At 45.7% G+C, this 23,428-nt stretch overlaps 3 protein-coding genes and 1 long non-coding RNA gene across 5 annotated transcripts in view; 2 read left to right on the top strand and 2 right to left on the bottom strand.

The window, feature by feature from the left end:
• The window catches only part of BICRAL (BICRA like chromatin remodeling complex associated protein), a 35,812-nt gene extending 30,867 nt beyond the window's left edge, over positions 1-4,945 (bottom strand). The window contains exon 1 of the mRNA XM_085541187.1: positions 4,817-4,945. The gene's annotated coding sequence lies outside the window, so the exon portion shown is untranslated. The remainder of the gene's footprint in view (positions 1-4,816) is intronic.
• On the top strand, positions 4,886-7,341 carry TBCC (tubulin folding cofactor C). Its single transcript, XM_015857405.3, has one exon. It carries the CDS (start codon positions 4,886-4,888, stop codon positions 5,906-5,908), a length of 1,023 nt encoding a protein of 340 aa, XP_015712891.2. The 3' UTR covers positions 5,909-7,341.
• Positions 7,342-10,026: 2,685 nt separating this feature from the next.
• LOC146761312 (uncharacterized) lies at positions 10,027-10,918 on the bottom strand. The gene is made up of 2 exons (XR_014943869.1): positions 10,808-10,918; positions 10,027-10,103 (listed from the first exon to the last, which is right to left on the bottom strand). It is a non-coding gene; the product is annotated as an uncharacterized LOC146761312 (long non-coding RNA).
• Positions 10,919-13,266: 2,348 nt separating this feature from the next.
• On the top strand, positions 13,267-23,332 carry PRPH2 (peripherin 2). 2 transcript variants are annotated; one of them, XM_015857357.3, is made up of 3 exons: positions 13,267-14,326; positions 16,985-17,231; positions 21,210-23,332. In XM_015857357.3, the coding sequence occupies exons 1-3, from the start codon at positions 13,746-13,748 to the stop codon at positions 21,444-21,446; spliced, it is 1,065 nt and encodes a 354-aa protein (XP_015712843.1). In that variant the 5' UTR covers positions 13,267-13,745; the 3' UTR covers positions 21,447-23,332. The 2 variants fall into 2 exon arrangements, with proteins under 2 accessions (XP_015712843.1, XP_085399149.1); XM_085543023.1 differs by lacking the exons at positions 16,985-17,231; positions 21,210-23,332 and adding an exon at positions 16,362-16,545 and having other exon boundaries at positions 13,616-14,326.
• The last annotated feature ends 96 nt before the right edge of the window (positions 23,333-23,428 follow it).

Raw genomic sequence — 23,428 nt, 5'->3', positions numbered from 1 at the left:
CAACACAAGTATCAGTTATCAGTGCAGGACTATCTAACCAATACTTCTCTTGAGGGGTGACTGGTTACAATGTGGGTAGGAAGAGGAGGTAACTGAGAACAAGAGATTCACACCTACACCAGAGGAAAGGCAGGTTTGGTTTATGCGAGCGGAGGTTGTGTAAAGGCCAACAGGGCTGTTCTGTGATGGATTTAAGATGAGATTCTGGAGAGTTTTGCCTCCATGCGAGGCGAATTCATAGCATGACAATTGATCAATAGAAACAAAAATGTGGCGACTGGACCACTCATTGAAACAAATTACACAGGAATATTACTACTAGAACAGATAAAGAATAACTTGATCGTGCTCCAGGTTATTTAAATAGAGGCTCACATTCTTCAGTTTAGACTACCATAAAATGGATAATTGAGTCTGAAAGATTAATAATTCTCACTCCCAAGTTAAAATCACCTCAAGAGATTCAGCTACTGGATTGTACTGAGGAAAAACACCTCTGAAGAGATGGAGCTTTACAGCAGTATCTGGAGAAATATTCAACAATGCCAGAATTTACAGAAGAAATTTAGACTGCAAAACAATGGCAGAAAACTGAGAGCTGTTCATAGCTGGTTTTGAATACACAGATGGGAAAACAACGGGTAAACGTGGATACAGAAATACACAAAGTTATGTTTGCAAGCTGACACGAGATGAAAAAAATATAGTAGCAATTAAAAATAGCAATAAGGCAAAGAAGCTAATGAAAGGGCCATTCCTAAGAGAACAAAGTGTTGTGGGTGATTTAAGAATTAATAAATACGTTAATTAATAGATCTGGATATGAACAAAGACTGCTGTAATGTAATAATATTATCACTAAAAGGCGATTCAACATGAGTGGAGTTTATTTCCTCAGATTTAGACTGGAGGTCAAATCCCAGTAAGAGGAGGAAGTAGTCTTTCAACATGATAACAGAGATGCTGTTCATCATTGCAGGGAGAAAAATTGTGCGGCCAAAGCTCAGTTAAGACTTGAAGGTGGCCAATACTGTGAGGAACAACAAAAAGGGCATTTTTGCAGAGCCATTTAATGCTGCCTTTGCTCGTCTTCAACACTGATCTGGAACCCCCAGAGCCCTCAGCTGGAAAATTGCGACTGCAGTAATGATAAACTCCCAGCCAGCCCTGAACTTGTGCAAGGTTTGCTACTCTTGCTGCGTGTATATATGAGGCACAAAGGGATTCATCCCATAGTACTCCAAAAACTGGCTGGTGTCATCATAAGATCTTTCTCAATTATTTTTCAATGGTTGTGGGAATCTGGAGAGGTTCAAGTTGACTGGAAGCTGGTAAACACTGTCCTGGTTTTCAAGAGCAAGAAGAAAAACCTTGGTAATTACAGGCCTATCAGTCTCACTTCAGTGCCTGACAAAACCATGGCAAAGGTTATTCTGGGAATTACTGACAAACACCTGAAAGACAGTGCAGTCGTGGTCAACACAAATACACAAGGGAGGGGCCTATTTAATGAAATCAGTCTCCTTTTAGGACAAGGTTACCCTCTTTGTTGACCAAGGGAAGCCAGTTTTTGAATTCCAGCAAAGCTTTCCATTCTGTTTCTCACAATGTGCTTCTGAGTCTTCTGGACAAAATGAAACAGCATCTTCCATTTACGTACTTGAGTCTTCAGAATTTAACTTAGGTCAATTAGCAAGTTGGGCCCTAAATATCAATTAGACGCTAGGCTTAGACTAAACCTAAGTATACTTCTGGAGCTTTTGCATTGTGTATTTGGGCCTTGCTTTATTAATCATTCACTGTCTCTTGTCATAAATGTGTTATGCTTTGAAGTCCATCTTGGCTGTTGAAGGATAGCTCATTTTAGTAGAAATGAATTTGTTTCTCCACCTCTGGCACTGGGAATAGCAGGTTCTCTCAAGTGACCAGCTCAGACTTGTTGTAAAACAAGTGCATCTTGACTGGTCAGAATATAATTAGTATCTTACACCTTCCGGAGGATTGGATTTCAAAGCTTTTGCATTACTCACTGCAATTAAGATGCACCAAGTCTTATAGTTGTTATTCTAATTAATGATTTTAAAAATACACATATTTTACATTGTCTCGCTTTTCCATATGGCCAAATGTTTAAAGAAGATCATTTTAGTTCAACAGAAGCTTCTTTAAAAGCAGTTGGTGTAACAGCCCTGATAAAGAAGTACAGAGCCTTGACAGCCCCTTCTAATGAAGCCCCAACCCACCATGAAAAATGTACAGTCTTACATCTTTAATGCCTGATGACAGTGCCAGACGAGTTAGAAAAGATCTTAGTAAAACTGGCAGTAGCAAACTATGGTTGAGCAAGTCACCCAAGCACCTACTTTGCAGCCAGAAGTAATGACATTCACCTACTAATCTCTTCTGGAGAAGCTCAATCTAACAGGCATTCACAGATTGCATCTATCAGATAAGAACTTACAAGAGACAGAGGCTGCTGCCTTTCTTGAAAACAGGGCTAAGGGATGAAACGGCACTTTCTGTGTTTTATGGTGCAATGTACATCTATTAAACCCTTTGAAATAAAAAGTGTCAGCGTTGGAGTTATGTAATGATGATAAGGAATCACTGTGCTTCCTCCCTCTGAGAAGGTGCAAACCTACATTTCAAGACCACACTTATGAAGTTCTTAACTTTCACAAGCTCAGGAACCTCAAGATTAAGAATCCACTGCACGTGTTTTTCACAGACACTCAGTTGCTCCTGTTGGTCTTGCATTTATTTCCCTCTCATTAAAATAATGCTCAAATGAGACAGGATCTTGAGCCTTCACTCTAACTATGCAGTACTATTCAGTCATTTCAAGAAGATGGTGAGTGAATTCTGTTGAGCCAGTATAAATCAGAATTAGCTTAAATCAGTACAGTATTTCCAGGAGGGTGGCATCCGAGGGCAATAAGCATATGATGCAGATTTAAGCCAAGAAACATGAGTTCTATAGCTCTTTTTTTTTTTTTGGAGTTCCACAGCTCTAGATCCAAGTAAGCACATGCAATCTGCAACTTTGCCTAAGACAAACAACAGTATATACTGCAAGCAACAGGAAAACATATCACTGAAATTAGTATTATCTACTTTCAAACCAAAGAGGAACTAAAGAATGTCAAGGGAAAAAAATGACAAGAACGAATGATAACATAAGCACAATGGCTCCTAACAGTATTACCTACAATGGTGGGAGCAAGGCCTGTTATGAAACTTACACACCTTTCTTATGAAACTAGTGAGATTATTTCCTTCTTACAGTGAATCAATCACACGCTGACATGACTGCAGGTACTGCAGGAGTAGATCTGACTAATACCACATTCTGATGGAACAGGCCATCTCTAGTTTGTTGTGCATCCATTACAAGACAGCAATACAAACAACCTTGCAGGTTCCACCAACACGCTCCAAAGTGCTGCTGCTACCAAACAATCATAGAACCATTAGGGTTGGGAAAAGATCATCTGGTCCATCCACCAACCCACCCTCACCGTGCCCGCTGACCAGTCCCTCAGTGCTACATCTCTACCTTTCCTGAGCACCGATAGGGGCAGTGACTCCATCACCTCCTCAGGCAGCCTGTTCTAGTGCCTCGCTGCTATTTCTGAGAAGTTCTTTAATGCCCAAACTGCACTTTCACTGGAACAACTTGAGGCCATTCCCTCTCATCCTATTACAGTTACCTGCTAGAAGAGGCTGACTCCCACCTCACCACCACCTGCTTTCGGGCAGTTGTTGAGAGCCCCGCTTCTCCAGACCGAACAGTCCTAATTCCTGCACCTGCTCTCCATAAAACCCGTGTTCCAGACCCTTCACAGCTTTGTTGCCTTTCTCTGGACAAGCTCTGGGATCCTCAGCCCTTGGCATCCCTTGATTTCTCATTGTAGCAAGCAGGAAATATATATATATTCTGTATTTCAATGTAAGTTCTAACAGCACAGTTGGAATACCCACTCTGAGTTTATTATGCTTTGATGTGAACGGATAGTTCAGGTTGCATTTTATTTTATTGTAGGCAATTTTGAAAGGCGAGGGGAAGGCATGTGCTAGCTGCAGGCCTGCAGAGGGGCCGCACTTACATCTATGTGCGCACACGTGCTCGGCGTTCACTGTCTTTGCAGACATTACCGTTCCCTGAAGCAGAGACGGAGCCGCTCTCGAGGAGGCTCACGAGAATGACGGTCCCTGCTGTGCTCCACATCCACGTGCACTCCAGTCCTCACCGCACCCCCACCTCAGCCACCTCTCACATCATTTACACACGCACCCGCAGCCTTAACAGCCACTGCCACATCCCGCGGAGCTGTGTGCGGACCTCTCACCCTGCTCCGCCGCACGGGCCCCGCTCTGGCGGCCCCTCAGCCCCGAGCGCCCCGTGTTACAAAGCGCTGCGCTCACACCGCGGGCTCACAACAGCACGGCACCTGCCGTGCACACAGCTTGTCCGCGGCCACTCCGCTGCGGGAAGGAAGGCCGCGGAGAAGCGTATAAAGCACCACAGCCGCATCCTCCAATAAGCCATCCCACGAAGCATCACGCGGGCCCGCACCCCGAGCCCGGGTCCCTCCGGAAAGCTCTGCGGCCGCGACCCTCCCCCCGCCCGGCTGCCGGCTCTGCCGCCTCCGGGCAAGGCTGGGAGCGCCCGAGGGCCGTGCGCGCGGCCGGCGGAGGGGAGGGGAGGAGCGGGCAGCGCCGCGCGCACGGAGGCAGGAGGAAAGCGGGCAGCACAACCCGCCGCCCGTTCGGGAAGCCGAGGCCGCACCCCGCGGCGCCTGGAGCCGGCACTCACCCCATCCCGCCGCCCGGCAACGCCCCTTTAAAGGCCCCGCCCCTCCCGCCGGCCGCCGCGCAGCGCAAGATGGAGGCGGCGGGCGAGGAGCGGAGGGCGCCGGCCGCCTTCGTGGCGGCTGTGGGACCCGAGGCCGGCGGTACCGCGGTGCTGCCCGAGCGGCTGCAGCGGCGGGAGGCGGAGCGGCAGCGCGGCGTGGCGAGGCAGCGGGAGCTGAAGGAGGCGCAGGCGGTGCGGGAGGAGGGCAGCGAGTTCTTCGCCGCCGCCTTCGGCCGGGAGCGGGAGGCGGTGGAGGCGCTGCTGGCGGCCGGGCGGCCCGAGGAAGCGGCGGAGCGGCTGCAGGGGCTGCGGAAGCTGCTGACCGAGAGCGTGCGCTTCCTGGCGCCCTACGAGGTGAGGCAGGGCCAGGAAGCCGTGTCCCGGCTGCAGGCCGAGCTGGAGGCCCGGCGGCAGCAGCTGCAGCCCAAGAAGAAGTTCGCCTTCCGCAACCTGAAGAAAGAAGCGGCCCCGGGCGCCGAGCCGCGCCCCGCCGAGCCCGAGGAGCCCGAGGAGCCGCCGGCCGCGGGCAGCGCCGAGGGGGAGTCGGGCGGGGCTCCGCTGTGCGGCTTCAGCCGAGCCGAGGGCCGGGAGCTGGAGCTGGGCCCGGCCGAGCTGCTGCAGCGCGACGTGGTGCTGGAGGAGCTGCGCGGCTGCCGGGTGCGGCTCCGCGGCAACCCCAACACGCTGCGGGTGCGCGAGTGCCGCGGCTGCACCGTGCTGTGCGGGCCCGTGTCCACCTCCGTGCTGGTGGACGGCTGCAGCGAGTGCCAGCTGGTGGTGGCCTGCCAGCAGCTCCGCACGCACCGCACCCGCGGCAGCCGCTTCTACGTGCAGGTGACCAGCAGGGCCGTCATCGAGGACTGCAGCGACGTGTCCTTCGCGCCCTACGCCTGGAGCTACCCGGGCGTCGAGGCGGACTTCGAGTCGTCCGGGCTGGATAGAAACAGCAACAACTGGAACCTGGTGGATGACTTCGACTGGCTGGCGAGCGACAGCCCCTCGCCCAACTGGAGCCTCATCCCCGAGCAGGAGCGGGTCAGCTGCTGGGACTGACCGAGCTATGGAGCTGCCGGCAACACGCCGATCTGCGGGTGGGAGGGATTCGCCCCTGCGGGCCGTAAAGTGATTGATTGCACGTGGTGCTTCAATGGGACTTACATCCTGTGGCTGCCTGCTCTCCTTGAAAAATGCCACCGGGCTGTAGTTTACTGTTACTAAATTTGTTGCTGTAATCTGTACGTATCGCTGTGGGGTTGGCCAACTACTGCAGTACCTCATTGCTGAATTTCTTTCATTAAGATGGGGCTGGGAGCACTGCTATTCATATGGCAGCAATCCTCAATTGGAGCCGCTGTGCTGCTGTCACTCAGCCAGGCAGAATCCAGGCTCCCTGCTAGTGCAAGCTGTAGTCAACTGAAAAGAAGGAATGCCAGATCCATCCCGTTTCTGTGGTGCTGCAGTTACAGACTGCTGTTATGGGTATGGGGGAGGGAGGTGTTCGGTGAAGCAGCAAATAGAAGTTTAAAGAGGGAGTTTGTACACGGGTGCTGTATGTCTGAGGTGAATCCTGGGCCACAACACGTCTGGGCCCCAGGTTCTGCTGTGTGGGTGACAGCTGTTAGTCAGAATTCTGTTTCAAGAAAAAGTTAATGAAAATATAACACTGTCCTGTTGTATTAACGATTGAAATGAAGCAGCCTCCAGAAGGTAGATAAATACTAAACAACAGCAGTCTCAAAACGTGTGAGAGGGAGCTGGCTCTGTCAACAGCACAAACCTGAATAAGATTACACTTGGGTGTACCCTTCAGGGCACACACTGCTGTATGCTGACAGACATCACAAGTTGCAGGGCAGTGGTGTTCATGCACCTCCCAATGGTTGGTTTTCCTGCCTGCAGCCAGTGAGCTTTGGTGTGGGTGTAGCTCACAGCGCTGCCACTGACTATCACATGCAGTGCTGACAGAGGGACTTCATAAAATGTGACAACAGAGTATGGCATTTGGGTTCCAGAACAGCATCTTGGTGCACAGTTACTTTCCAAGTCCCATTTATTCACTCTTGTTCAATACCAGAAAAAAAATAGAATGATTGGGGGCGGGGGGGTCTCTTTATAATGACCTGTTAATGAGCAGTGTGCAAAACCAGCCCCTTCCTTAGGAAGGAAATCATTACCTTGCCTAAACAGCAGCTCTGAAGTTGTATTTAAGAACTCTGCCAAATATTTATGCTGCCCTGTCACTGTATGTGCCTCTAACAGAGCAAAAATACTGGCTAATCCATTAAAACTGCATCACTGCTATGAGGAATACTTTAAGTTCTTAACTGTTTTGGGGCAACAGAGAAACTTAACCTGTTTTTTCAGCATATTTATTTAAAAGGGGATGAAAAAAGGGGTGATTTTTTTTAATGTTTTTTTCCACAGTTTCACAGTTTTGTTTACTTTTGTTTGTACTTTTTTATGAATGAACTGGATTTTGCATTTCAGTTACTGGTTTGGGGTTGAGTTGTTCCTTCACTGTGCATTGACAGCATCATAAAGTCATTCAGAGGGAACACCTACACTCTTGCTTTCACATATACAGTGACCCTTTCCAAAGGTCGGTTATTGAGATCTCAGTTCACATGTACTTCACAAAGTACTTTTGTCAAACCAAAATTACTCAGTAACGCCTCTCAGTGATGAGACTCCACAGCAGACTGCTCTATGTGCAGTTACCTCCTCTTGAGGGTTCGTCATTACTTCAGTCATACAGATTTGCTATCTGAATCTTGGTCTCCAGCACGACACAAGGTGAGCAAATCCAATCTCAGGCAGTGAGGATATTTGGTCAGCCACCTTTTTTAATGTACATTTACAGTTCCATGCATGATAAAACACACAGCCAGGTAGTTGAACATCTGTGCACTTTTTTAGAAGGTAAAATTCATAACAGAATCGTTTTAGGAGAAACAGGCCAAACTTCTGAAGCCAATGGGCGTTAACAGTACTGCGTTACGTGAACACAAGCACTAGAAAAGCTTTGTTGAATATTCTCACAGCCTGTGAATGTGCCAAACAGCAGCTTCTGGTAAACTTTTTAATGGAAGAAACGAATAGCCGTGTATCCCTACCTAGGGAGTGATCTGAGCACTGCCAGTTATCTGTAGGAATACTTCAGGAAGGACATCACTGCTGTCCCTGAAGAAAGCCTTCATCCTAGTATGGCAGTGCAGGGCACGTTCACTCACCTGTGTGGTGTTTGCCAGCACTCCAAAGACATCTGCAGGAAGGAAAAGAGGAAGTTAAACAAGGCAAGCGAAGGAAGAGCCACCTCTATTTAAAATGCTTAGTCTGCTAGTAAACCAGTTTCTTCTTACTATGTTGGGAACAATTTCTTTTAGCAATGATAGACTCTCATTTAATGTTTTGGAAAAAGCATCTAGAGGATACTTTGGCATGTCTATAGAGTGTGGGGTTATCCAGACTGTTGCATTGGAACTACTTACTGAGCAAATACTGAACACTGAATGACTAAGAGCCAAATCTACAGTGCTTGCAGCTTGATTGTGTTCGTTTACCTTCTGCCATCAGAAAAATCACTTCCTGCTATTTTCAGGTAAGCCTGGAGTGGTTTATTCCAGAGGACTGATGATATCTTCAGTATGTTAGCAACAAAATGCACTCAGTGCCTGGTTTTACCAAGTCAGGAATTCGATGGCATCTTGTCTCTGTGGTGGAGCAGCTCATGCATTGTCCCGTCCAAGCAGTACGTGAAGATGTACCTGGAGCTGTCTGAGCAAGGCTGATTGCAGCAATGGACTCAGCTGCTGCTTTTTCCTCCTGAATCGCGCTCCTCCAGCACCCAGAGGCAGAGCTGGGCACTGCTGGGGCAGCTCTGTTGGGAGCTGTGCCAGCCTGTCAGCATGCTCCTGGGTCAAGGAGACTCGCAGTCCTGGCTGGTCAGAGCTGCTTTGTGTCCCTGCTAATCGCAGCTTGCAGGAAGGAGAGTGGCACACTGCTCCTTCCATCAGTACAATAAGCAATGCTGACACAAAGAAAATAGCCTGACTGCCTCTCCTAGGCCAGAAGCTAGCATTGCTTAATGTCTTACCTATTAGAGCTTGCAAGAATCTCCCGATGCCTGTGGGGGAAAAAGCAATTGTATTAAGGAGACAGTGCTCAGCCACGGGCTGAGCAGAGCTGGTTTGTGACTGAGCAGATAGCAATGAAGTCAGGCTCACAGTCTAGCTATGGGGAGTGTGAAAGCAGCATATCTGCTTCGAAAGAAAACTAATTTAATGCTACCTTGCCCAGAAGGAAGGCACAGGGCCTAAGACCTAATGCAAGGGAGAAGATGGAACTCAGAGGTTGTCTCACCAGGTAAGCAGGAACACCGAGAGCTGATTGCTGCTTGCAGGCAGGGCAAACACCAGCAGCATTCACACTGTTCTGTCTTAGCACCTGCGCTGTTCATAACATGAGACCAGAGCAACGTCTGCTCAAGATCTGTACTTCAGGTTTGCGTTTCATTACCACCAGAATAAACAAAGCACTTTAGAACCACACGTGCACAGAATTACTTTTGCTAGGCTTCAGAGGCTGAAAAACAAATGCCTGCTGGGGCCACGGTTATGAATACATCATGAGGATAATAAACACTGGCACAATAAAGCTAGCTGTAAATTGGCCCTGAACAGAGGGCTCACTGGCAGAAAAGCAGAAAGTCTGAGCAGTACAAAGCACTGAAGCATGGAACAACAGAGAGTTGCAAGAGCAAACATTCTTGCAAAGCGATTTGGTTGGCTTGTCTTTCCAGACAGCTCCAAAGCAAGAGTTGCTGCATTAGTTCACCACAGCAACCTTGCTCAGCTTTTAGATTTCATGTGCCCGTGAACTAAATAAAACAGTTTAAAAAAGGCAGTGCTTCAGCACTGCACAGATCTATGAGTGTTCATATCTGTTGGCATATTGGGATATAGCACAGACAAATGGTGAGAAACCTTGACCCTAGAGAACAACAGAGGACTCTGCTGCTGTTTCCAGTGAGGGCAGCAGTGCATCTGGACATCCATCCTGAGTATGGGGTCAGTGCATTTCTGTCCGTCTCTCAGGTATCATTGCTTTGGTGCTTACCTCCCCACTCTTCCTTCCTTCTTTCCACCTGGCCTTCCCCACTTGTGACTGTGGTATCTTTTCCAGGTAGGTCCATCTGATCCACACAAGAAAGCTTATGTTCTACACTGCACTGGAAAGCCAGTTTCATCACCTTTAAGGAAAAAAATCTGTACTACTTGGGGAATTTCAGCATTTGTATTCACAACCTGATCTAATTTGTCTGATTGACTTGAGGATCCATCTGTTTTGTTGAGATGTTTTCCAGCAGTGCTTACTGTGAGTCTTTTATAAGCTTCTTCTATTTCCCAACCTATTTCTCTCCTGTCTCTGCAAGTACAAACGCTGACTTATGACTCATTCTTTAGCAGTCAACTCTACTCTTTAAGCATTACAGCAATACAAGTAAATACTCATAATGAGCACCTCATGGGAAGCATGGTCTGCCTTTGAACCAGCATTCTACCCACACTGCAGATAAAGAACGGCTTGAAGTGCCAGAAACTGTCCAGAGTAAATCTATGCTGAAGACCCACAGTACACCGGGTACATCACACTGCCCTTTGGGACATACAGCAGTCACAACACGGAATTCAGCCACACACCTCTGTTCCCAGCTGATCTGGGACACTTTGTGAGGGATTCATACAGCAGGCTACCCAGTTGCTTGCATGCACAGGAGGGAAAGTCACAAACCAGGCTTTTTCTGCTACCTGTTATTTATGTAACATGGTACAGCCTTGCAGCACCTTGCATCTTAGGGCCGCCCTTGAACACTCTAACAATCAGAAAGATCAGAATGGCAATATAAGTGATGCAATAACAAACGGAAAGGTGTTACAAAGGAAAAGCACTCACCTGTCTCTGAACATCCAGGCTCACAGGGAAAATTCTACAAAGAACGATCTCCAGAAAGAAACGTGTCCCTGTTAGCAGTCAGCCCTTAAATGGGGTCTAGGAGAGGTGTAGCCAGGCTCCATCCCTTCCAGTGACACAGCTGAATTGCCTTCACCTGTGCTCCCACGGCTGACCAAGTCCTTTCCTCAGGTGCTCAATCAGTGGTTCAGGCCATGACTCAACAGTTCCTATACAAACACACTGCACAGTCACAAATCCAAGCAAAACCACCAACTAGAGTGCATAAACACATTTCTTATCTCTATGCAGTGACCTCCTATGATATTTAAAGCAGACACCTTCACCCTCGTGGTCAAAGCATCATAGAAAAAGAAGAAAGACAACAACCACAAAACAAGAAAATCACCCATTTTGTATCATAGACCAGAAAGATTAGGCCAGGAGTTTTTTTGTTTTGTTTTTAAACATTATACACTTGAGTCTGATGTGCAGCCTCTGAGGAGACCATTAGCTTACACATCCCTGTGCAATTAGCTTAGTCTGCCCTGGATCGTTTTCAAGACTTTTCCAGGTGAAGTACCAGGCAGGAAATTCACCCAGTTAATGGTCAGTCTGAGCTGAGATAAAGGTTTTCAATAAGAGCAAAGAGCAAATAAAAACAACTTTATTTGCTGTATTGCTCATCCCACAAAACACTTCTCAATGATCCTCCCCATCACTTTCCTCTTTTCTATGTTGCTGTGCTAGAGCCAGCCCTCAGCTCATCAGTTTGATGAAGCTCATGTGTTGTTACTTCCATTTGGCATGAGCTAGAAACATCATCTTCATGCTTCCTAATTCCTAGCTTCATTTTCTGAAGGGAGCATAGCCAAAAATTCACTGTTACCAATCACTGGTAAATCTTGCAAGCGTGGTGATTTGATAAATAGGAAGTTTTAACTACCATGAGCCCCAGGTTGATATTGAACTCTTGACACTATTTAAATAAACAGCAAATTTCCAAATTGTTGTTGTTTTTATATTTCCCTGTGATAACTTTAAAGGAGTCACCTGAAGTCATAGAAGTCCTGAGCATCAGGTGAACCAGGGAATATCTCCCAGAAAGCATTCACCATTTGGGAGCAGCTTATTACAATTCCTTCTGTTGCCTGTGTGTAAGGAAAGGACTAAGACAGTAAATCTGGAGATACTATTGAGCCTTGAAGCATATTGTATGGGAACTGTTGAGTCATGGCCTGAACCACTGATTGATCACCTGGGGAAAGGAGCTGGTCAGTCCTGGGAGCACAGGTGAAGGCAATTCAGCTGTGAGACTGGAAGGAATGGGGCCTGGCTGCACCTCTCCTGGACCCTGTTGAAGGGCTCACTGCCACCAGAGAAGGATCTTTGGTTGGAGATCCCTCCCTTGTGGAGTCTGTGAGCCTAGATCTTTGGAGATGGGTGTATTCTTTTCCCATTTGTCCCTTTTGCCATTTCATTCCTGTATCACCTTTCCACCATGCTGATCTTTCCAATGTATGCTACATGTTCATACTTTACCACTCTTGTTCCTGAATTAATAGGAAACACCAGAGTGTATAAAATTAAATTAAATCAGATTTATTGAGGGCACCTGAATGTTAGGTTATTAAGGCAGCAGGTGTTACCTATGCTCCTGAACTCTGAAAGCTTCTCAGTATCACAGTATCACAGTAGCTGCAGTGACACCAGGCTTACAGTTGCTGTGGGCAAGTTACTGTTTCTCATCTTATTAATTGCATTGCAGAATGTATTTCACTGTATTTCACAGCTGTTCTTCCATCTAGATGGGGAGGAGCATCAGGAAAGTCTGCAGCTTTATATTCTTCATCACCACTTGAGCAGTTTCCAGTATCTCAGGATATAAGGCAGCAACCAAGTAGTGCACATGGTCCCATGTAGCAGCAGGCTACAAAAGTACTTCTTTGGAGCACTGCACTCTTCTGCTCCCCTTCCTCCCAAGCAGACCTGACCCTGTGCTGGTAGCCGATGCCCTCACCAAGCCCTGGAGTTGCCCCTTTACCCTCTGCCTCAGCACCCACACCCTCACCCACCTGCCCTGCTTCCAGCCTTACAGGGCCAAGTTTTTCCATGCATGGGTCCATTTTTCCCTGCTGCAAAGCTTTTCCAAATAGGGTGTAAGGTTATTTATTGTGTTTCTCTTAACTTTTCCTTTCGCCTGGAGATTGTACAGAGCCTGAAAGTAAAGAGAAATGCCAGGTGTGGGTTTTTTAGGTCACTATAAACGACACGCTTAGCTGCTTTCAGAACACATAAGCCACGGGATGTCATCTGGGGTAAACAGGGGAGGCTGAGGACTGGAAAGGTGTTGGTATGAATAAATTGGGGTCACACAGAGGAGCTGCACTTATGCATCCAAGCAGCTGCTTTTATCTCCACGCGCTCTTCCCTTTTCCTCAAAACATCCATATCCTGCTTGTAACAAAGATCTTTTTGTGTCGCTGGGTTTTCACATTCTGTCAGGCAGCCTATCATAAGAAAGCCCAAATCTACTCAATAGTAAAATGAGGGATTATTTCCACTCATCTGTTGACAGACATTTCTCCAAATTGGATCAAATGATTAAAGGTATTAGAATGACGTCTTGCAGATCCAGATCAAATCATTTGAAACCTTGAGACTGTCTCTCCTTTGCTTGGAAGGAACCACCAGAAATAGTTGTAGGTGCTAATTGCCCATTACTCTTACTAATGTGAATTTGTGAATTTGGATCTTTGAGTATTCTACTTGCTTGAACCCGAGCGTGGGGAGCTGAAGATGGAGGGACCATGCAACACTTCACTTCGGGCTGTGTCAGCTGGACCTTTTCTAAACGCCTGAATGGTTCTTTCTCGAATCGCTTACACGGAAAAGAGAGGTCCAGGCTGCAAAAGGTTTCAGCATCTCACGTATTGCGACGATGGCACTGCTGAAAGTCAAATTCAACCAGAAGAAACGGGTAAAACTAGCCCAGGGACTATGGCTCATGAACTGGTTTTCAGTCTTTGCTGGAATCATTGTTTTTAGCATGGGGTTGTTCCTCAAAATTGAGCTCCGGAAGCGAAGCGAAGTGATGGACAATTCTGAAAGCCATTTTGTGCCCAATTCCTTGATATTGATGGGTATATTATCCTGCGCCTTCAATGGTTTTGCTGGCAAAATTTGTTACGATTCTCTGGATCCCGCTAAATTTGCCAAGTGGAAGCCTTTGCTGAAACCTTACCTGGCACTGTGCTTCTTCTTCAACATACTCCTCTTCTTGGTCGCTCTGATTTGCTTTCTCATGCGGGGCTCCCTGGAGAGCACACTGGCTCAGGGGCTGAAGAACAGCATGAAGTTCTACCGAGACACAGACACCCCTGGAAGGTGCTTCATGAAGAAGACAATCGACATGCTCCAAATCGAGTTCAAGTGCTGTGGGAACAATGGCTTCAAAGACTGGTTTGAAATTCAGTGGATCAGCAACAGATACCTGGACTTCAGCTCAAAAGAAGTGAAAGAGTAAGTGATTTAGCAGGGTTTGTATTGCCTTGTATCATTATTTGGTCAGTGTTTCGCTAGAGAAGCGTGTGCTAAAACAGATGCTGACTGGATACTTTTTGTATTTAGTGCTTTTCTTTTTTTATCTGTCCTTACTTTAATAGGGATGTCAAATGTTCTCCTAGATTACTTTCTCATCTGCCAAATTCCTCTAACATTACACAGAATGTAAAACGCAACGTAGGGAAATATCCCACTCTTAATTGGTGCAGTGTAAACAAACTTCTAAAATATTCTCTTGTGTCTTTTACATCTTTATAACTCTTTACATAGAGCCGATTCCCAAAATCAAGTGTGCGACTAACAGCAAAGTAGCAGAAGCCCACTATATGTAAAGGAGATCTCTGTGAGACCCAAGGTCCTGTTCAGAGGCTTCTAGATAGACACGGTCAGCACCACTTTTGGAATTCCACCTTAGATATTGGTAATTAATCTTCAGGACACAATCAGAAACACCATCGCTTTAGCAATAACCTGTGTGCTTTATATCCTTCAGATTTAGAATTTCATGTTAAAATTCACTCAGTGGATTGCTTCAGCCCTGAGACGATTCAGAGCTGTCAGCATCTATTTATGTTCCCTGCTTTACATATTATCTCTTCTAGGAGTTGGACTCAATGATCCTTATCCCTTCCAACCTGAGATACTGCCATTCTATAGTCAGATGCATTTCATGTTTCCTCGTGTACGAACAAATTCAAAATCAATACTTGTGCTGAACTTTTTAAACCTGATATGAAAATCTCACTATCTTCCTCTTTGCAAACCAGAACATATTGTTGAGCAGAAACACCATTGTGGCACTAATGTCAGTGTAAAAAGAGGTATTAATCTCAAAATGAGCTTAGGCACATAAGCACAAGTGAAAAATAAACATGAGAGCTAATGAACTTTTGAAATGAAGAGATGAATTCTTTGGGACTGGCGCTCATTAAGTGGGTACTGTGCGGCTACACAGAGGGGCCTTCTGCTTTTGAGGTATCCAGTGTATGTTAAAAATGTCTGAAGTAATGCTGAAAACAGTTTTGTGTACCTCATGGGATCCCTGTGTGACTGTATAAATGCGGTTTCATTTTTGTGCCTCTGCATATTGCTTTGCCTAGCTGGGTGGTCTGCTTATTTTTACAGTTCTCAACCAGGACAATATAGTGAAAACTCCTCCAGGGATAAGCTATTGCACTGCAGGGTTAGAACAGATACATTCACTACTTAATGAAGGAGTATCTGTGTTGTGAAGGTATGCCCATGGGTATAAATAACTTCTTAAAAGTGTAATAAGTTCACCTTGCCAGCATTATATGGAGATTTGAGAGCTGTATCTTAATCCAGCAGCAGTGGAAGGGCAAAGCACGGAGGGAAAACCAGGTTATACTGCCCTTATAAATTATGTCTTATTCAGGAATGAGAGTCATGGCAACTTCTTTGTGCTGCTGAAAAAGGGAAATAGAGTATTAAAAACCAATCCACAAGTAGTTGTTAATGAGGGAAATCAGAGTTTGAACTGCATGGTGAGGCATGATCTCTGTTCACGTTCCTGGTGGGGTGTCCTGGCTCCTTTCAGGTCAGTAGCAAAGTTCCCCTTATTTCAAGGGAAGTCTATCCTCTGCAAAGCAATTTTCATATTATTCATAGAGTGAAGGTCTGATCCAGTCTCTTTGAAACTGGTGGAGCATTCACACATCAGTGGGAATTAGACCCAACTCAAAGCATCCAGAGATAAAACCTGCATTTGGCATTTAAATGGATTTAGGTCATGACTGCAAAGAGGAATTTTGCCTTACCAGGCTTTTGCACAGCTTTAAAAAAAAAAACATCCTATTAAAAGCTACAAGCAACTCTCAGGCCTTTTTCCCCTTTCTAGATCAATGGGGCTCTCCATTCATTCTGTACCATTTTCTTAGTGAAATGATATTTATTGGAGCTGCAGCGCTCTCATAGTTTTCTCCTGTATTCTTGGTGGAACTACTCACAGCCTAAACATCTCGCATCTAAACAGCTCAAGAAGGCACCAGACTAAATGGCTATTTATTGGGAGCAACCATGGTCTCAAATGAATTACAGCTGAGAAGCTCTTGCAAAGAATTCATGAATTCAGCACCTTGTAGCTGAAGTACATCTCATGTTTCCAATACTGGCTGCCTTCTGTGGTCTGGATTAAATGCACGGCCCCTTCCTGGAGCTTCATCATGAAGAAGATATTAGATTTGCTGGATCAGTGGTCTAGCTGGTGGGTTACTGTGGGTCCTTTTCCAAGGTTACCTCCAGTGTTCTTTCCACCCTAGCTATGTTGTGATCACTTTTTCTGAACGCCTTTCATGAATTTTCTCTCTACTTTTCTTAAAAATTCAATTCTTTGAAGGAGCTCCCTGAGAGGGCATATGTCTCTATTTGACTATTCCATACCAAAGAGTTAAATATAGAGTCAGCATAGCCTTGACCAAAGCCACCTGAGGGGAATGGCGCTGAGTAAACAGGAGATGTGGAGAAATTGCACATCTGGGAAGCACTGAGGAAAATCTTCATTACCCTTACTTCATTTTCTCATTTGAGTTCGTTTTGGTGTATCTTTACATGTGCAAGTGTGTATTGATGCTTCCTTCTGCCCTTGCCTGCATGCAGTCGAATCAAAAGCAACGTGGATGGACGGTACCTGGTTGATGGCGTCCCCTTCAGCTGCTGCAACCCCAGCTCCCCGAGGCCCTGCATCCAGTACCAGGTCACCAACAACTCAGCTCACTACAGCTACGACTACCAGACGGAGGAGCTCAACCTCTGGGGCCGTGGCTGCCGGGAAGCCCTCCTGCACTACTACAGCAGCATGATGAGCTCCATGGGTGCTGTCGTCCTCCTTGTCTGGCTTTTTGAGGTACTCTGTCAGCATGGTTAACGCTCACCCCTAAAAATCTGCTTAAAATACATCACTTATTCACCACCATGGTCAGGAAATCACAGAAGGTCCCAGGCTTAAGATGGGAAGGGAAGACTGGAAAGGGCTGAGTTTACAGTCCCATCAGGGCCTTGAATGTCCCCGCAACCAGGGGAAAAAGCGAACCAGCTTTGTGCCTGATGCAGAGCACTGGGTGGGGAGTGTGAGAGCTGAGCTCTCCAGGTGCATTATTTCTACGTGTGTCACCCCTAATGGGGAATAGAAAGTGCTCAGAGCAGCGTACCAGAGGGAGATGGCTGAAAGTTGTGGAGTACAGAGTGGAATTAAGGGTTTTATATGATGATAAAAATAAAACCCAGAGCCTTGTGCAGTGTCCAGCTTCAGATCAGCATTTGTTTTAAGGTTCTCCATCAGCTTTGTCTGCTCTTTTTGATCACAGGATGGAATTTTGGCAAAGCAGGCAGATCAGTTTTGTTTTAGTCTGCTATCAGTTACCTCAGTGTGTGTGCAAACTGGTGCTGACATGGGCACCATCACCTGGAGTGCAGCTTTGTTGATAAAATATTGTTTAGTTGATGTGCTTGAGGAGAGGGCAGCTCTGCTGTACATGAAAATCAAGAGATCCAAAACTCAGGTGCTGAATTGCACAAAAATGCTGTGAAAAAATCATGAGCAGAGCCTGTAATACACCTCTGCTGCCTCCTGGGAGAGCAATGATGGTGATAATGTTAATAGCAGCAATAAAAATACTGCATTTTACTTCTAACTTTTCAAATTACACCCTGGCAGCGTTTTCAACCTGTGGAGTAATGAGGAATATGATCTTCTCTTCTTTTTCCTTCATCTTTTTTGAAATAAAAGGTGAGATTTTTTTTTCAGGTAATCAGAGGATCCTCCAGGCAAAGCTTTATGGAGCTCTCGCCTGCACTCACAGGCCTGAGTTCTATTAATTGTCCTTCTGGGTATTTATGACTTGCCTGATATTCCATATCAGGAGTGGAGCCATATTTGGGTCTCAAACTTCTTCTGCTGTTTGGGGGAACTTTGGAGGGAGGAAGCAAAGCAGGAAGCAGACACCAGTTTGCCCTCTCTTGGAACACAATTGCTTTCTCTAAAGTGCAATTTGGATTGTAAATGGTTTTGTGCTGAGCTGTGGTGCAGCAGAGAACCGAGGCTCTTGGCAAAGGTTGGGTTTCAGCTTCACGAGGGTGTGACATGGGGAACAAAACCCAAGGACCCTGCCAGTGAGATCAGGCGGTGGGAAGTGTGGCAGGGTCCTAGAGAGATGTACTCATGGCTCTTACCTGCACGTTGCGAGATGCCAGAGCACCACTGGGCAGGCTGCTTGGGTCTCAAGTTTCTGCTGTGAAGTATTAAGACCTCTATTTGAAAAAAAAAAGGCAGGGTGTCATGTTTTCTGGAAGTGTATAATTATCCACATGCTGCTTTTACTAGCAAAGCTGTAGGATTCCCTGGAGTGACGGTCAGTCATGAGGGTGACAAAAAAAGATCATACTGTGCCCTGGCTAAGCCGCCTCAGGCTAAAACCTGGCAAACAGATGGGCTTGGCTGCAGAAGGTCAAGCAGAGCAAGCTCAGCCATCTTAGTGACTTCCTGAGACAGAAAGAGGAAACTAGGGGTTGAAGAGTGCATTTCTAGAGCAATGGTGGGAAGGCTGGTGCTCCAGACAGTTTGTTGGCCAGGGGAAATCATCACTCTGCAAAACTGGGCTTGCTTTGGGATGTCCTTCTCTTCTGAATTGTGATTAAGCACAGATCTACAACTCAGAGCATCACAAACTGAGTGGGGTCAGCAGGGACCTCCAAGCCCCCTGATCAAGCAGGGCCACCTAGAGCAGGTTGACCATGATCTTCCCCAGGTGGTTTCTGAAAATCTCCAAAGACTGAGACTCCAAAGCCTCTTTGGCTTAGTCACCCTCATGTTAAAATAGCTTTCCCTGATGTCAGGATGGGACCTCTGGTGTTTCAACTGTCACTAAGCAACAGTGAAAAGAGCCAGGCTCCATCTTTGCACCCTCCCTTTGGGTATTTATATACATGGCCAGATCCTGCCGAGCCTTCATTTCTTCAGGCTGAGCAGGCCCAGGTCTCTCAGCCCTTCCTCACAGGAGAGGTGTTCCAGTCCCTCAGTCATCTTCATGGCCCTACACTGGACTCTCTCCAGTCCACGTCTTTCCTGTATTGGGGAGCCTGTATTGGAGAACTGGACCCAGAACTCCAGGCAAGGCCTTACCAGTGCTGAGGAGAGGGAAAAAGTCACTTCCATCCACACACTCACAACACTTTCCTAAAGCAGCCCATGGTACCATTAGCCTTCCTTGCTGCAAGGAAACATTGCTGACTAGTGTTCAACTCGATGTCTAGCAGGACTCCAAGGTCTTCTTCTGCAGAGCTGCTTTCCAAAAGGCAAAAAGCAGAGCTTTTCCAAAAGCCAGCCTGTACTGATGCCTGGGGCTGTTCCTTCCCAGGTTCAGGACTTTGCATTGGTTGAACTTCAGACTTGCTGTCTGTTTCTTCAGCCTTTCATGGTCCCTTAAAGTACTTCTATAAACAGAGGCCAATTCAAGCTATCTCTACAAAGCTGAAGCATGCTGAGGCATTAACATACATTTCTGAATTAACAGAGAAGTGCAGCTGCCATTCATGATTTCTCTGAGAATGTGATAGACTCAAGAATGGAAAGCAATGGGGCTATAGGAAAGTTATCTATCTGCATTGGAGGTTCAGGATAAATAATTTACAACACAAATTACTTCTGCAAAACTGGATGTGGGAAATGGTTTAGCAGATAGTTGTCTCTTAACTTGCTGGACCCTCTTCCCATCCAGCAGAGGAGGCAGGTTCAGGTCAGAGGTGACAAGAGCTGAAGCACTTAGGACTGCTTTTAGCAAGCCTCTTAAGCCTGGGAACTCAAAATCTTTCTGAGTATGACTTTTAAGAAAAGGAAGTCTTAAAATGAGAGAAAATGTCATAGAATCTCATTTGAAGGCAGGTCTGCTGGTCCCTTCAATGTAAGCAGTTTCCTTTTTGAAGCAAGACCATATTTTGTGACTAATTTCTCTCCAGGAAGCCTGAGAGTATGATTAATTACACTGCCAAGTAGTGGGACTTAGTAAATCAGTCACAAGGGAAAGCTACTGCTGACATACAGTGAAGAGGCACAGGTAGAGAACAACATGGAGACCACCTTTTAGGTCCAATCCTATTAATATATTAATCTTTACCTGCAACAACCATCCATATGGAAGTTATTAGCCTCATTACTGTCAGCAGGAAAACAGGGGCTCAGAGTGAAGGGAAGATGCCAGGTGCTTAAAATCCTATGACTAGTAAGATGTAATTTATCACTTCTAGTGGCCTTTATAGGAGGGTGCTTCAGTTGATTCACACCACTGTAGTATTAGGTAGATTCAGAACAAAGTAGGACTGTCTCCAGATTCAGAGCTATGAGAACCTTTTTGAGGACCAAGGAATCAAGGAGGTTGCTTGATTCATCCTGACAGGATGAGAAGTTGCTTTTGGATACTGGAGTACTTGATGAAATTTGTTTGTTTGGCCGAAGTCCCTTTTATGGCCTTGAGTGAAGACAGAAAAACATAAACGTCTGCAAATGCTGAGTGAAGCCAATGATTGCTTTTGTCTTCCACAAGTTTGGAGGTGCTGATCACACACGGACAGCACAACCAGGATAAGAAAGTTAAGGAATAGTTCACAGGCTTGCCCAGTGCTCTGTCTTAAAAGAGTCTAAAAGCCAGATGTGAATTTTACATTTAGCCATGCAATGGGTCAGAATCCCAAACATCCCAATGCATTGTTAGGAAACCGGCAGCTTTAGCAGGGTGAGCACCGTCCTGCTGATAGCAGAGGTCAGCAAAGACACAAACAAGGATAGGAAGCCTTTCCTGACCGTCCCTCTCTTTTCCATTGCATGGCGCAGATGTCCGTGATGGTTGGCTTGCGTCTTTTGCACACCTCTCTGGAAAGCATCGCAAATCCTGAAGACCCTGAGTGTGAAAGTGAAGGGTGGATTCTGGAGAACAGTCTGAAAGACACTCTGAAGTCTGCATTGGAGAGCTTGAAAAAGATTGGTAAGTTCAATCAGGTGGAAGCGGGTGCCGAAGGGGCTGAAGGAGAAGAAGCTGGGAAGACTCCAGCCATCACAACAGTCAGTTGAGCTTCTAAATGATGCGAACTCTGATCAAAGAGGAATGAAAAAACTGAGGATTGTGTATACCTGCTTTTTGAAAGCTATGTATCAACCATCAGAATGCGCGTTTCTACACATGCTATTTTTTTTTTTATTATTGTTATACATATATACGGAAGGATACAGCATAGTGCACCTTGGGATGATGCATTTATCCACTCAGTGAGTACACCATATTCATAACTTCTGGGGGGAAATGACCCCCCTAGGACTTTCAGTACTCACGTGTTCCCTTACCAGGGACTGCTAGCATTAAAAAGAAATCATCATAATCGTTGGCACCACACTGATCCATTCCATCTTATTTTGAAATCAAAAGTGGCATTTGAAATGTTAGTATTTTTTTCTCAAGTTGGCTTACCATCATGCTTAATGTACGTTAACCTATAAGGACAAATGTCTTGGTTTTCTGGAGAGTAACACGTTAAAAGTCAAAGGAAGAATAATATCCAGAGCTGTATATAATAACTTAGTGTTTTACAGACCTCTCATATCATGTGTTTTTTTGTTGATGTGCTAAGCAATGGTATTTTCTGCTGTATTAAGATGTACTTCATAGAACAAAACGTTATTCTGAGAACTTAAGTACTAAACAAAAGTCGTAACTTAAAGAACAGAGCGAGCATGAAAACAAGACCAAGGTAAGATTTATGGGTTTTGTTCTTGGTTGTTTTCTTTTTTCAGTCGGTATATCCTCAATGTATCCTCATTGTAGATTTATGCTTTACCTTGTACTCAAACAAGCAGAAGTTTAGGAGATTTCCTCATGTAGTGGGTGGAACCAATGCTATGAGCATGTGCCAGTCAGGGTTATTCTGGGTGTCTGTAAATACGTAATCTCATAGCTTTCTCCATGGTATTCAAGCCCAACTACTTCTACATCTAAAATTAAAAAAATAAATAAATTTAAAAAAAAAAAAGAAAAAATAAAAAAAAATTAAAAAGAGGATACTTAGAACAAACACTTGAACTGTTTTCCAGTGTCGTAGCAAATGGATCCCATTCATTGGTAAGTACATCAAGCCTCAAACTTTGAGGCTGGAGAAATGTAAATTTAAATCTGCCCCCAGCTTGAAAACTTCGCAACCCTTGTTTTCCTTCATCAGTGACCGAGTTCCCTTCATTGTATCCTACAAGTCAAAGGGAAAGTATGTTTTGCATGTGCTGCCTGTCTCCAAACATTGGTCATAGATGGAGGACCCTGTTATAATACATAAAGTTGCAATAAACCATGGGAAGCTTGCTGTGGTACGCATCCTTCAGTAAAGGAGCAGGACATCATCTTGAGTCTTCCTACAGCTGCCAGATAAGTTCAGCTAAAGGGAAAGAAACCAGAGAGAGCAAAAGCTGACCTTCCTGTTCTGCACACCACCATCCCTCAGCTAAGAGACAGACTCCACACTTAGGTCTTGCTCTGCTGTGCAACACTTCTACTCTTCTGTGGTGCACCTCAGGGAGTTTTCTCAGCAGGTCCCGTCCACTGGCTGGTGGCCGTTCTTCAAACAAGCCATGTTTGTGGCTGCCTGAGCATTGCACAGCTCCTTGGTTTTCATTCTCAGTTGTTTGTGCTCTCACTCCAGCAGCACTGCAGAATTACAGCTCCTCTGGCTTTTCAGAGTGATACGCATTTCCTCCTAGATGGGCAGACCAGTCCATGACAGGACAGGTAGGAATGTATCCATGCATCAATCTGGGGTCTCTGTCCCAGGGGCCAAGCTGCTTCAGGCCACCTGCATGCAAGGCTCGAATTTGACAGGTATTTGTGGCACACTTTAATTTTTTGAAAGCTGATGACAGCTTTAACTTTTAGTTACAGTAACAAAGGAAAAACACAAAGCCAACTCTGAAGTACACATAAGAGCAAATGGAAAGAGGGGACCAAGTTAAAAGCCAACTTGCTATTCACCACAGCCTATCGTTGATTGCTTTGCTGAGGGAAACTGCACAGC

Source organism: Coturnix japonica, chromosome 3 (genome assembly GCF_054131305.1).
Source record: "Coturnix japonica strain WE chromosome 3, WE-NBRP24, whole genome shotgun sequence".
Classification (NCBI taxonomy): Eukaryota; Metazoa; Chordata; class Aves; order Galliformes; family Phasianidae; genus Coturnix; species Coturnix japonica.
The sequence above is the reverse complement of the archived record's forward strand: the minus strand, read 5'-3'. Positions and strand labels throughout refer to the sequence as shown.